This window comes from Gossypium raimondii, chromosome 5, assembly GCF_025698545.1.
Source record: "Gossypium raimondii isolate GPD5lz chromosome 5, ASM2569854v1, whole genome shotgun sequence".
Taxonomy (NCBI): Eukaryota; Viridiplantae; Streptophyta; class Magnoliopsida; order Malvales; family Malvaceae; genus Gossypium; species Gossypium raimondii.
Window position 1 is genome coordinate 33,861,745 of NC_068569.1, and position 15,561 is coordinate 33,877,305.

The 15,561-nt window shown below is 31.6% G+C and overlaps 1 protein-coding gene across 1 annotated transcript; it reads left to right on the plus strand.

The window, feature by feature from the left end:
* Nucleotides 1-614: 614 nt before the first annotated feature.
* On the plus strand, nucleotides 615-3,052 carry LOC105765789 (zinc finger protein SHOOT GRAVITROPISM 5). The gene is made up of 3 exons (XM_012585040.2): nucleotides 615-1,192; nucleotides 1,298-1,697; nucleotides 2,073-3,052. The coding sequence occupies exons 1-3, from the start codon at nucleotides 1,078-1,080 to the stop codon at nucleotides 2,806-2,808; spliced, it is 1,251 nt and encodes a 416-aa protein (XP_012440494.2). The 5' UTR covers nucleotides 615-1,077; the 3' UTR covers nucleotides 2,809-3,052.
* The last annotated feature ends 12,509 nt before the right edge of the window (nucleotides 3,053-15,561 follow it).

Sequence of the window (15,561 nt, forward strand, 5' to 3'; positions counted from 1 at the left end):
ATTTAAAAAAAATCAAGTTGTTGTTTTCTTTAATGAAGATATAGACTAAAATATTACATTTTAAAAATTTCATTTGCAATATTACAATCCACATGTATTCCATGCTATTTTTAAAATTTTAATGAACATTTTAATTTTGAATATTTTATAATTTTCAAATTATTTATTGACGTGATATATAAAACAAATAGTATCATATCAACATAAAGTATATGTGGACTGTCACATAGGTTACCTTTCCAATATGGTTAAAAAATAATGTTTTCATTAGCAATTCTATTTTTTTTCAAAAAACGAATTGATTTTTTTTTTAAAAATTAATTATTAAATTTAACTCAAAAAAAATAAAAGTTAAATTCACAAATATATAAATAATGAAGGTTAACTAAAAATTTTTATTACGAACAGATAGATTACATAACTAAAGCATAATATGAACATAATGCGAATGGAATACATAGAAATAGAAGCAAAGAAGAGATCACGTGAGGAAGGGATGGGATCAGGTGGGTGTGGTCTGCATTGCCTGAATATATAATAAATACATGCAAAATTACTGTGAGAATATGAAATAATGGATGTTTTGTTTTCATGTAGAAGGGATGTTCTTTTGTTTCTGTCCCATGCCCTGTGCGAGGGTTTCCATTATAAGTTCGTATAGTATTTGTAAATTCTAACTTATTAATACTCTTATCTTATCATATTTTCATATTATTTTTATTATAATATACGGAATTTTATATAGTATAATCGTATCCAAAGTTTTATAACACCTGCCTCAAGCCCTCTCGACCATACCTGCTAATGGTGGGGGTCAATGAAACACAAAAATACCAGTAAAAATCAAAAGAAGGATTGCAGAAAGCAAAAGCTTTTCATCTTCTTCTTTTCTTCTAGAATATAAGCTTTTTTTCTTCTTTATGTCCTTTGTGTTTATCAAAAGCTGAAATTTGAAGCCTTTTTTCCTTTCCCTCACTATTCCAAGCTTTCCACCATTTTTACACCTCCCAAAACCTTTGATTAGCTTGGTTAAACAATCTCCAATTAACATAAATAGTCTTTTTTCAAGCAAACAATATGTTGGGTTACACCACAAGTGCTTCTGCACTTCCATCTTCTTCATCTGATCCACTCAGTCCTTTAGAAAATGGGGACACTCAGAAAAGAAAAAGAAAGCCAGCAGGCACCCCTGGTATAAACAAACTTTACCTAATATTACAATTACAAACATAAATATAAACAATACCCTTTTTCTTAATTGAATTGATTTTTTTTGTATGTTTGTTAATTAACATAGATCCAGATGCGGAAGTGGTTTCTTTGTCTCCAAAAACATTGTTGGAATCTGACAGGTATGTGTGTGAGATCTGTAGCCAAGGGTTCCAAAGAGACCAGAACCTTCAAATGCATAGGAGAAGGCACAAGGTGCCATGGAAGTTGCTGAAGAGGGAGAACCAAGAGGTGAAAAAAAGAGTATTTGTTTGCCCTGAGCCAAGCTGTTTGCACCATGATCCTTGCCATGCTTTGGGAGATCTGGTTGGGATAAAGAAGCATTTCAGAAGGAAACACAGTAAGCAAAAACAGTGGGTTTGTGATAAGTGCCGCAAAGGGTATGCTGTCCAGTCTGATTTCAAAGCTCATCTCAAAACCTGTGGCACCCGAGGCCATTCTTGTGACTGTGGCCGTGTTTTTTCCAGGTCAGTTTGGCTATGAAAGCCTCCCCACAATTTCCCTCTTTTTCATTAACAACAAGCTACATGTTTTTTTCAAGTATTTATGATTAGTTTTTGTTTTTCTTATTCAAACCCTACATATTCTCTTGTTCTTGTTGGATTTCTAAAAGTTTCAGTTTTTGTTCGGCTTAATTAAAACCCAATTACCAAAACAGTTATTGTGTGAATTTTAGTCACATAGTCCATATATATATATGTACTTAAATCAATTTCATATTGCTTTGTTTTTTCCCTTCTAACCCTACATCATGAAGAAGCTTTGATATCTTCCTTGACTTGGTTAGTTTCAGCATTTGATACTATATTATGGTCTCTTTTTAACTCAATTTTTCGTTTCAGAGTGGAGAGTTTCATTGAGCACCAAGATTCTTGCAGTGTTCGGCGAATTCAACCGGAATTACTGACGGCGGTGCTGCCTTCCTGCTCTTCTCGAACAGCTCCAAGTACTAGTCCATCAAGTGATACCAACTTAAACTTTAGCATAGCCCCGACGGGGACGCCGTTGCCTGGATTGCCAATGCCATGGTCAACTGAGCCTGTTTTCTTGTACAGTCAGGCGCCTATTCTCGACTACCACCGGCACCACCGCCTTCTGCAACATGATCTTGAACTTCAACTTCTGCCATCCTCAAGCGCTCACTCAACATGGTGGAATTCAGATGAGAATGAGAACCGCGCAACTAATTTGAAGCTATCGATAGGGTCAAGCGAGAGTGTTGAGATGATTGAAGCAAACAAGCTTGCTAATGCTACAGAAACAGCATTGGAAGCTTTGAAAGAGTTGGCCATTGCGGAGAAGACTTACGCCGAAAAGGCTAGACTAGAAGCAAAGAGGCAAATCGAGATGGCGGAGCTGGAGTTTTCAAGTGCAAAGAGGATAAGGCAACAAGCGCAAAGTGAACTAGAGAAAGCTCAAGCCTTGAAAGATGAAGCAACAAAGAAGATAAATGCTATAATCATGCAGATCACTTGCGGAGCTTGCAAGCATCAACTCCGAGCAGCCACAGCTGATGATGAGGCCTCACTTGCAATGAGTTACATGTCTTCAGCCACAACTGAAGGGGAAGGAGAGTAACCGCAACTCCATCATAGAATTATTTCCCCAGTCAAACAAAACCAACTTTTATTTTCACGGTTTACAAGAATCAATCCTCAAATTTTATTTTAAGGGTTCTAATCCTCATTTGTAAATCTCCTTATTTTTGAACTGCATGATGAGTTTCTTTTTGGTATAAAAGTCTTTGTAAGCGGTTTAATATGATTTTAATATACCCTTATTTGATGAATAGAAAATGGAAAAAGCAATTTAAGTTCTTTTATATCTTTCAAGTCACACATAACAGCACATATATTGAGGATGATGAGTTGAAAACCTTTTACCAATAAACTCAATGCTGAGTTTCATGATTCAATTTAATTAAAATGCAATGAAGTTCAGTATCTCAATTTCCCATTGCAAAATCATGCCATGTGTGTGATTGTTTTTTTTTTTTTTTTTAATATTAAGGTGGGATGAAAGTGATGATTCGAATAAATTTTAAAAACGAATGTAAACATTGATATACTCAAAATTTAAGGTTAGAAGGCAGGTATAGATGTATGATTAAGTAACCACTAAATATAAAATTAAATGATTGCTGTAAAACTAAATTACGAATTTGAACAATTCTTAATTGCACTAAAACATATACTGGACAATATAGTTCATAGTGAAATTTGAATATCCACACATTCAATTACATATTGTGGATATCGGATTTTCTAAGTTTTATCTTTCCTATTTTAGGCCTGAGGATACTTTTACCTTCTGTCACGACCATCAAAACAGTGAGGTGAAAACAATAGGAAGATGTAGATTATTCCAAGGAAGACGTACATTTCTTGGGGCCTCTTTTAGCTAGAAAATAGGAAGAACAGTTGAAAGATGCAGGACCTATGGAATTCATCCCCAAATTCAATGTTTGGAGAGAAGAAATTTTAAATCCAAAAGGAAAAAATAATTTAAGGGGAAAGTGGACAGAAATGTCGTTATCATAGCATTTGTAACACTTTAAATGGTTATAAAAACACCATATTTTTCAGTGCCAATGGTTTTGAAACCATAGTCCCATCTCAAACATAAACAATATATATACACACATGCATTTTACATAGATTCATATTAAAAGCACAATCTCTCTCTCTTTAACAGACACACACCCTTTTTCAGAAGAGGTTGCAGTTGCAGTGTTAGCAGAGTGAGGGACACAGTGCCTTTTTTATTAAATTTCTTTTATCCAAAAATAAATGACTACCAGTTGAACAAACAACTAATATATACCCTTTCTTTTGTTTCCTTTTTCCTACTATATACTTAAGAAAAAATATATTTAATTTATATTAATATGCTAGAAAAAAATTTATTCGAGAAATTAGGTTAAAATTTTAAAAATTTATTGATTTACGTTATTTTTAGAGAGAGACAAAAAAACGCGTCTTACAAGACGTGTTTTTACTATCACATAAGTGAAAACATTCCCCTGTAAAACGTGTTTTTCTTCAACGTTACTATTCCAACGGCTACTAGGGTCTAACAGACATAAAAATTCTTATAACCCTTCAAACATTCATTCCTTTCACCCAAATACTCCACACTCAATTTTTATTCCTAAATTCTCAATTTTCAATCTCCAATTTTCAATTTTATATTTTCAATCTTCAAATTTAAATTTTTAATTTTCAATCCTCAATCTACAAATATTTTTTAAATTCTTTTTGTTGAATTTTATTCTCTTATATTTTATTCTTTTCTTATAAAATTTTAAATGGCAAATCAACTTATTCGTTTGGATGACAAGCATATCTCCAGTGTTCAATTACAAATGGTAAGTAAATTTATTAAATTATTTAATTTAAATAATTAATTATTATGTTGTTTAGATTATTAAAGATTTGTCAATTTACGCTATTTTTGAAAAGAGAAAGGACAATATGTCCTATAGAGCACGTTTTCACTGCCACATCAGTGAAAACGCGCCATGTAGAATGTGTTTTCAGGAGAGAGAACAAAAGCGCGTCCTACAGGATGCGTTTTCATTGCCACATAAGTGAAAACGCGCTGCAAGACACTTTTTCCTTCAACAGTAACTTTTCCAACAGCTACTAGGGTCCGACAGCCATAAAAATTCCTATATAAACCCCTCAAACATTCATTCTTTTCACCCAAATATTCCATACTCATTCTTTCTTCCTAAATTCACAATCTTCAATCTTCAATCCCCAATCCCCAATTTCCAATTTTTTATTTTAAATTTCAATCCTCAATCCTCAAATATTTTTTTAAATTCTTTTTTTGAATTTTATTATCTTCGATTTTTTTTCTTATAAAATTTTAAATGGCAAATCAACTTATTCGTTTGGACGACAAGCATATCTTTGGCGTTCAATTACAATTGATAAGTAAATTTATTAAATTATTTGAATTTAAATAGTTAATTATTATGTTGTTTAGATTATTAATTTTTTATGTTTATATACTCAGCCCGAAGATCGAATTTTAGAGACGTACATAAATAACTTAAACAAAGGTACACCGGAGGTCGTTCATGGACACTTGTGAGATGCAGTCTTTTTATTCGCAGCTCGCATGCTCGGGGGGACTAAATTGGATCCCCAGCTCATCAGTGCTTTCATTAAGAGATGGAGACCGAAGACACACACGTTCCATCTCCCCTGCGGTGAGTGTACAATTACACTCGATGACGTCAGTTTACAACTAGGTCTACCGATCGGTGGGGATGTCGTTACGGGGCTAGTTGTTAGTGTTGATTGGAGTGCAACATGCGAGCAACTATTAGGGAAGGTGCTGAACAAATTTAAGGGTAGCTGGATCGAGATGAGATGATTGGAGGACAACTTCCAAACTATCAAGGCTTTAGTGAGTGACATCAAAAAGGAACAATTCACACGCACATTCATCTTGAGGTTGATCGGGGGTTTGCTAATGTCAGATAAATCTCACAATCTAGTGCATTTAAGGTGGCTACTAGTTCTAGCCGACTTGAGGGAATCGAGAGTTAGGGGTCAGCGGTGCTGGCGACATTGTACCAAGAAATGTGTTGAGCCACGATATAGAATTAAGCCAAAATCAGCGGTCGCATGCTCCTTCTCCAATCGTAGGCATGGTATCGGTTACCATTTTTACACCCTTGAATGCAACTCCCTTATAAATTCCTACTTGTCATATGGTAAAAATTCATTCCACAAAATCATTACCATTTTTATTTTTCATTTCTGTAATTTTAAAATAACATATTATTTGAATAGGTGGAACAACCCCGCAAGACGCAAAGGTATACCGACCGACCTCGAGGATATCTGACTAGATCTAAATTAAGAAATCGAAGACGAGGTTAGTTTATGGATTTCAAAGTTATATAATATGTATCTTAGCACTTGAAATTAAATATTACACACATACTAAAAATTATAAATTCATAATGCAGTTTGTATGGATGCCATATGTGAATATGAGAATTCAAGAATGCGTCCCAAATGAATTTTTGGTTAATCGCAACATCTGGAACGTCAAAGTGTCATTGGTAGTTTTTACAATGGTCAAAATGCACGAATCCAACCGAGTTATGCGGTAGTTTGGGTGTATGCAACGTATTCTGCTGTCACCCCAAGAGCTCAATGACCTACACAAGATCAACTTGTGGGGGAGACTCGAGGAAGATTGGTCGTCCTTCTACAAGAAGTATATCGAGATGTGGAAGCGTAGGTACAAGTTCTTGCCAACGCGTGAACCATTTCTCACACCAAAGTTAGCAATGTCTCTAGATTAGATAGGTTGGTTCAGGCTTAACGCAAGTTGTATCTACTATTGGATTCAGAGAGGAGTAGGCAATATCGACATAGAAAGCCAAGATGAGGGCCTATCAATCCTAGGTCATGAGATGGAGATGCGGCAGAATCGACATCTGCTCCATCTGTATCAGAGGGCCCGATTGTCATACAACCTCTCAGCCAATGTAGTTCATTTATTTTTACTTCTAACCCAGTTTTTTTGTCACAACCATCACAATACATACACTCATTCCCCACATCATCACATTTAGTTCTAGTTTATTTTACACAACCACCACAACATTCAGCACCAGTTTATTTTACGCAAGCACCACAGCATGCCCCACCATTCCCTACATCAACACCTTCTCCAGGGATATATTATGCACGACTGTCACCCACCGTGCCATATTACATGCCAATCTCGCCAACAATACCGACGCAGCTAGTATCACCTTCAGCTCCCACCTTCTATCCGTAAGCAAGCCAGACAACACCATATAGTAGCCCGCTGATAGTGTCGCAAACACTCCTAGCATCGTTGTTCTACTTAGGTAAGTCATCCTCGCAACCACAGACTCAGCCCAAGGGGATCCATGATAAGCAGCTAGGACACGATCGAGTTCAACCACAAAGGAAGGAGGCGAAGTCAGCGATCAACCCCGACATCCATGTTAATGTGAAGCCAAAGTCGATGAGCAGTTGCCAAACCAAATAGTGCGGCAAAACCCTAGACAATTTACTAAATTTGTTTGAGTTGTATACAATCAAGTCGTGAGTTTAAAATTTACAATTCGAGTTGAATTTTACAATTTTAATAAATAAAATAATTCAAATAGTAGATTTTATATGTAAAATTATAAAAAAAATATTAAAAAATTCTAAAAAATATACAAAGAAAGTTTTAAAAAATTAAAAACTTTGTAAAATAATAATTTTGGTTGATCTAACTTAGTTAATTAACGATTCAAGATTATCATACTAAAGTACTTTTTTTATTTTTCTTTAAAAAATTTCAAATATATATGGTTTCAAATTTATGTACTCTAACATGTAATTAGTTATACTAGCACAAGTTTTTAACTTGACATGTTGAATTTTTTAATTTAACTCGAACACTTTCACTCGATTTGATTCGAGTCGACTCAAACTTCATTTCACTTTACTTGATTCAGAAAATTTTCATGTCGAGTTAGGATGATAAACTAGGACTCGTTGGCTCGATTAACTCAAATTTTTTTCACTCGATTCAATCGAGTTAAGATGATAAAATAGGACACGTGCGATTTCTACATTTTCCTCGATCAAGTTGATCCCAGGTTGCAGAGGCTGAGAAGCAATCAAGTTGTATGGTTGAAATGGCCAGAGAGAAAACACTCCTTACATTGGGCGTTTTCATCTAATATGGCAGTGGAAACGCTTCCTACAAGAAGTGTTTTCAAGCCACATATCTGACATGTTAGAGGAAAACACCCTATGCAGGAAGCATTTTGTAATGCCCCTAACCCGGATCTGTTGCCAAAACAGGGTTACAGAGCATTATCGGAGTTTGCAAATCAAACAGACAGAAAATGCAAACATTTCATATCATATGGCATTCATGTCCAAAACCAATTAAAATCATACATATTGTCCCTTATACGAGCCATCGATGCCCACATTAAGCATTAGAAACAAATCGGGACTATATCGAAAACTCAGAGATTTTTTTTAGAAAATATCAAAATTTTTCAAAGGTGCAGGGGACACATGCCTATGTGGCTAGGCCGTGTGTCTTACACGGTCAAGAGACATGCCCATGTCTCAAGCTGTGTGGGCATTCAAAATAGGGACACACGGCCGTGTCCTAGCTCGTGTCCAAAATTATGAGCTCTTTGACTTGGGTCACAGGGCCAAACCACACGCACGTGTGCCAAGCCATGTGAATATACTAACTTGTATTCTTTAAAAGATACAGGGGACACACGGCCGTGTCACCTGGCCGGGTGTGTGTCACACACGGCTGAGATACACGCCCGTGTCTCTACCCATGTGGACGAAAATAGGCTATTTTATAAGCCATTTTTCTCACCCAACAAGGCATTTACCTATAGTTATCATCATACATATAAACAAGCCATATTATAGTATCCAAAACAAGTAAAAATCAAGCGTTAAATATATAATATCTTCACATACAACCAATATTCCAAATTCCTTTAGGCACCTTAGATGACAGATTATAACATGTGTGTTCATGTATTCAATATATTCATATGTACAACTAACGTATATGCATAATTGTACCCAAGGTTTACCAAGCTAATTTGAATTATTTCAAACCAAGTCACTTACCTACCAAAACATACCATCTGGTGCCAAAATGTATTTTAAATACTAATATATTTAAATATATTTATACCTTATATGTTAAGGTACCGGTTCCTAATCAATTCATCACATCCCAAAACTCATGTATATACCTTTTTACCATACAATTATAAACCAAATCACAAATCAATCATATAAGGCAAATATGCACCAAACCCAAAATATGCCAACACACAAGCCAAATAAGTAACTAATTTTAACAAAACACATATAGGCCAACATTAACCAGAATACCTATACATGTCATTATAACCAAAATCAAAACATACGAAAGTACTGATAGAACCGATGGATAGTGTGATATATCTCCGACAAGCTTCCAACCCGATCGAGCTTCCGATAATCTAGAAAGTAAAGGAAAACAATTATGTAAGCAATGGATGCTTAGTAAGCTCATATAAAATTTAATCATATCAATTTATTTGAAATATGAAATTTATACATATCAAGAATAATCCAATATTGACACAACAATACTCGTGAAGTTATATTCAATAACTCACAAGGTGAATAAATCCACAACATCACTTATACATATTATTCCTAGCATAGTAGGATTTTAAACAACTTTAATTCTTCTAAATTTCTTTATTTTCATTTGCATTTCTTTACTTTCCACACTCATTCCATATGTATAACACACCAGTCATAATCACATCATTCGACCATAGCCACAAACTAGTGCATTTAAACATAGCCTTTTTCGAATTAATCACATGATAAGTCATTTCATAAGAAATTGCAAAACTTAAACCTTACCACTCTTTCATGAGCACTAGCATATTTTCATTTGAGTACTTACCCTTTCGATGCATCATATAAATAAACATATTACCCTTTTTCAAAAAAAAAACATATTACCATTTAACCAATAGCTTGGTACTTGTCTAATCATCAAACAACAACACTTATTAGTGTACTTGAACATATTCATATAAATTCAACATTGATAAACTTATTTTCTCAACATGTCACACTTGAGTTTATTACTCATCTCAACTTACATAATTTCCATGTATCAACATATCAAAGATATTCACATATGTACATGTCATGATACATATCATTCTCTTTTCGTTTCTTCATATACATATATCATCCATTTCAATATATCAATATATCATGTACTATCATTTCCATATATTTCAGATTTATTCGAGTAATAGTTCATTTCAAACCCATATTATCTCATATTAGAACTTTGCATGTTGAACCATTTAAAATGTCGATGGATACATGGGTAGTACACACGAAGTGTACAAAACTGTAAATTGTCAATTCGTGTATTATCTGCCAATACATATTCAGGAATGCTCATACGAGTACATAACGGGAAGCTCTTTTGAGCTACATAACGGGAAGCTCATGTGAGTCATGTAATGGGAAGCTCAAGAGAGCCAAATTCAGAAAGCTCATGCGAGCTAATATCGGGAAGTTCAAACGAGCCAATATCGGGAAGCTCCGAAGAGCCATTAACCGAGAAGCTCTTAAGAGCAAGTTATCAGGAAGCTCCTAAGAGCCAATTATCAGGAACTTTCAAAGAGCCACAAACGGGAAGCTCAAATGAGCCATTAATCGAGAAGCTCGCAAGAACCATATAACGGGAGGCTCATAAGAGCCAAATATCGGGACGCTCATAAGAGCTGCGGTGTGTCCGCAACACATGCAGGATCACAACCAATCGGGATGCTCATAAGAGCTATTAACAAAACGCTCATGCAAGCTGTGGTGTGTCTGCAACATATGCAGGACCACAACCAATTCAGGAACCCTGTATCCATCGCATTTCATTTATTCAAACGGGGACTTAGCACATGTTAGGCATTATCGGATATATGATTCATACTTATACATGACAATTTTATACATTTCACATACATAGCATTCAATTCAAACATATAAATATACAATTTAATTACACAAACTTACCTGGCTAAATTACAGCAATACTAAAGTTTAGGGGTATTTTGGTAATTTTTCTATTTTCTCGATTTTTCATCCGATCTCGATCTAAATTAATAATTTCATTCAATATATTAATTTAGACGATAAAACATTCATTTCATGAAATTTAGTCATTTTACATTTTATAAAATTTCCTTAAAGTTTAACTTTTATTCAATTTAGTCCCGAACTCAAAACATGTAAATTAACCATTTTAATACAAATCCAAGCTAGCTGAATGTTCATGGAATTTAATACAGTCCATTTTGCAATAATGTCACAAAAACCCTTGTGTTTTTACTATTTCAACAATTTAATCCCTAATCTGAAATTCATCAAAATTACTTAACAAAATACTTTTAAATATCAACCAATATCTCAAATTCATCATTTAACATCTAAAATTATATAGATTCATCAATGGAAACATTCAAAATCTTTAACAATTTTAAAATCGAAAGTACGGGTTAATTAGACCTATTTATAACGATCTCAAAAATATAAAAATTATTGAAAACGGGTCTAAATTGAACTTACTTGCAGCAAAAATATGAAAACCAGCTTAAATCTCTCCCTCCATGTCGGTTTAAGCAGAAGTTAGAAGATGAATTGCATAGAAACATTAAAATTCAATTTGTTTGTTTTAATTTCAAACAATTTACCACTTTGCCATTAAGTCCTTTTATTTTATTATTTTCCATGCTTATGCCGCCTCATCATTTTAGTTTAGGTATATTTGCTTCTTAAGTCCTTCCTCTTTTATTAATCAAACCATTTAATCGCTTAAATATTATAATTAGCAAGTTTTGGACCTTTTTTAATTTAGTCTTTTTTAATTAATTAACTTTCGAAACGTTAAAATTTTTCAACGTAACTTTAATATCATCTTATTGACACTCCGTAAATATTTATAAAAATATTTACCACTCGGTTTATAGAAATGAGGTCCCGATACCTTATTTTCCAAAACCACTTGAACTAGGTTTTATCACTCAAATCTAATAATTCATTATAAGACATAAATTATTAATTCAAAAATATTTTTAAAACCATATTTGACTCGTAAATATTAAATAATAAAATTTACGAGCTTACTCGCCAGATTTGGTGGTCTCGAACCACTATTTCTGACACCACTGAAAAACGGGTTGTTTTTCACTGCCATGTCAGATGAAAATGTCCCCTACATGAAGCGTTTTCTCTGTGGCCATTTCAATCACCGTCAACTAGGACCTTGAGTTGCAACGCGATCCAACTTCCTAGAAGATGGCTCCATACTCACATGGTAGATGAAATTTGTAAGTCACCCAGCTCCACGACACCACCGTAAATTCAGACATTGTTTAAAACTATAATCGCGTCTATCTCAAACATGAAAAAAAAATAAATCTACAAACTTCTAATTTCCAAACAAAAGAAAAAAATAATTTTTAGCAAAACGAAAGCACGCCCTACATGGAGCGTTTTCGTTGCCACATCAGTAAAAATGCATCCTATGTGACGCGTTTTCACTGATGTGGCAGTGAAAACGTGTCCTGTAGGATGTGTTTTCATTTCTCTCTTTAAAAACAACATGAATCAATGAATTTATAAAATTTCAGTACAATTTCTAAAGTAATTTTTTTCAGCATATTCTAATAAATTATATATATATATATATAAAAAGAAAACAATTATAATAAAATGACACTCTAGCGGTTTAGTTTTGGTCTCACAAGTTATGGGTAAAGAAAGAGTGAACCAATGGCTTTTCATTCTCTCTCATTGATTTTATTTGATTAATAATTACACATTAGAAGGGTGAAGAAAATGTAAAACGATATATAAAATCAACATCAATGACTGAAACTACATTAAAAAAAAGTTAATCTTTCATCTTAACCAATCATTCATTTTGAGATCTATTTTAAAATTATAGTATTAATGAATGTACTTTTAAGTAGTTAATTATTAAAAGATATAAATATCATTATAATAAAATTTATTCTTTTAAGAATTTAATTTTTAATATGTTTTTAATTAAATTGATGTTGAATTAATTTCTTGAATAAAAAATTATAAATATTCAAATTCTTACTTGTAATTAATGAGTTACATGCAAACTCTCAATTTTATATGAAAATAATATCATCAACGTAAATATATATATTTATTAATTATTTTATTTTACTGTTAAAATACTAAAATTTCGAACTGAAAACTTGAGGTTGGATATATTTTAACCTCCATGTATAATTTTCTTAATATTGGGTTTTCAAGGCAGGCGGTCCTTGATATTTTTGGATCATAGGCAAAACAATAAAATGATGTTTTAGGTTCCTTAAAAGTTGGTAAAAAAAAATTTTGGACCCTTAAAAGCTAAAAAAAAAAAATTTAGACTCCTTAAAAACTGAAAAATAATATTTCGAACCCCTCTCAGCCTTAGACCCTAGGCGGCCACACCTTTAGACGTCCCCTAGGCCCAAGCCTGTTTCAAGGTTAGTCTTTGGCAATACTAGGGTTGGGACCGCAACCACTTCCTCCTCTTCACTCTTAGCCCCACCTTTTAATGGAGGGTTTTTTGGGTAAATATATATTTTGGTACCTAATTTTATTTCAAGGTTCAAATTGGTATTTAAGGGGTTTTTGTCCAATTAAGTACCTAAATCTTTTTCGTTTTTGACCACATTGAACGTTAAAATCAACTAACAAAACAGTCAAAAGGCAACATGTGGTATTCCCTATTTTAATCTTTCATTTTCTAATAAAATCATAAAAAATAAATAATGTTAAAATTTTATAAAAATAATAAAAATTTATATAAACTTATAAAAATTTATAAATATCATAAATATGTATAAAATTATAAAAAATTATAAAACATCCTAAAAATTATAAAAAAAGTTAAAATTTATAAATTTATAAAAAATAGAAAAAAATCATAAAAACTTATAATGAATTATAAAAAATTATAAAAAATTATAATTTTTAAAAATATAAAATATTAACATATATATAAATTATTAAAAAATTCATTTATTGATTCCTTATTTTGAAAATTAAACCCCTAAAATCAGAATGAACACGTGGCATTAGACTAATCGTTGGATAATGAGAATAGTTGTCAAAATATTTCATGTTGATACTAACAAATAGTTGGGTGCAATGATAAAACACATTGCACTCTCAAGGGAAAATGGGGTTCGAACCTCAGAGACAATATTGTTGGGAGGGACAATCATAAACCTTAAATATGGACAGTAAAATGGATTTGGAAAGTACCAAAGGTGTTGATTTTGATTTGGGAGGTTAATTTCTAAAATGAGGAAGTAATAAATGTCATTTTATAGTTTTATAAATTTTTATAATTTATTAGAGCTTTTTGTACTTTTATAGTATTTATAAGTTTTATGATTTTATATAATTTTATAAGTTTATATTTTTAAATATTTTTAATATGTTTTATTATTTTCATAATTTATTATAAGTTTTATAATTTTATAAGCTTTATGTTTGTTATAACTTTTATAACTTTATATAAGTTTTAATATGAACCTTAAACATGAATCGTAAAATGGACTTGGAATGTACCGAAAAAATATGTTTATTTTCATTTGAAGGGTTTAATTTCTAAAATGAGGAAGAAATAAATGACTTTTTTTATAGTTTTGTAAAAAATTAAAATTTAAGAGATTTTTATACTTTTATAATATTTATAAGTTTTATGATTTTATATATCTTTTATAAGTTTATATTTTTAAATATTTTTAATATGTTTTATTATTTTTATAATTTATTAGAATTTATTATAAGTTTTTATAATATTTATAAGTTTTATATTTTTATAAATTTATATAAGTTTTAATATTTTTATAATTTTTATGATTTTTATTAGAAAATAAAATATTAAAATAGAGGTTGCTACATGTCGCCATCCGATTGGTGTATTAATTGATTTTAACTATTAACATAATCAAATATCAAATCCGTTAAAGAGGGCCCTTAATTGATTTTTTAGGTTAACAACAGTACCTTAATTGGGTGTGAATTAAGTTAAGGGCCTAATTATTTATTTTAGTTTTTATTAAGAGCATTTTTATCTATAAGTCAAATTTTTAATAAAATATCAGGTAATTTATACTATTATTTTGAAATTAAAAAGATATAATTTAAAAAACTAAAATATATAAATTAATAAAAAGTATAAAAGAGTTTTCACATCTAGAATGAACCTAGACAAATGGTTGTGTTTAGTAATTATATATATTTATTATAAATTTTATATTTGTTTCAAAATATTATATCTTTTTATATTTTATAATTTTATAATTTATATATTTTTCAAAAATAACAATAACTTGATATTTAAAAAATAAAAAATATATAAAATTACTTAAACCACATCATGAATCTAGATGAATTATTGTCATGATTCATTCTTGATGTGATTTTTTTTATTCATTTAAATATTTTCAAAGTTTTTTTATTTATGTTTATCATATGACATGTGGAGAGGTCATCACGTGTCACCATCTGACTGGATGTTAGTGTCACATCAATACAAACTAATAGTGTTAATGCAGAAGTACCAAACTATGTGATGAAATACAAGTTTATATACCAACTACATACAAATGAACAAGTTTAGGAGGTAAAATATATATTAATTGAAATAATTAAGTACTAATTTTAAAAAGAAACCCTAAAT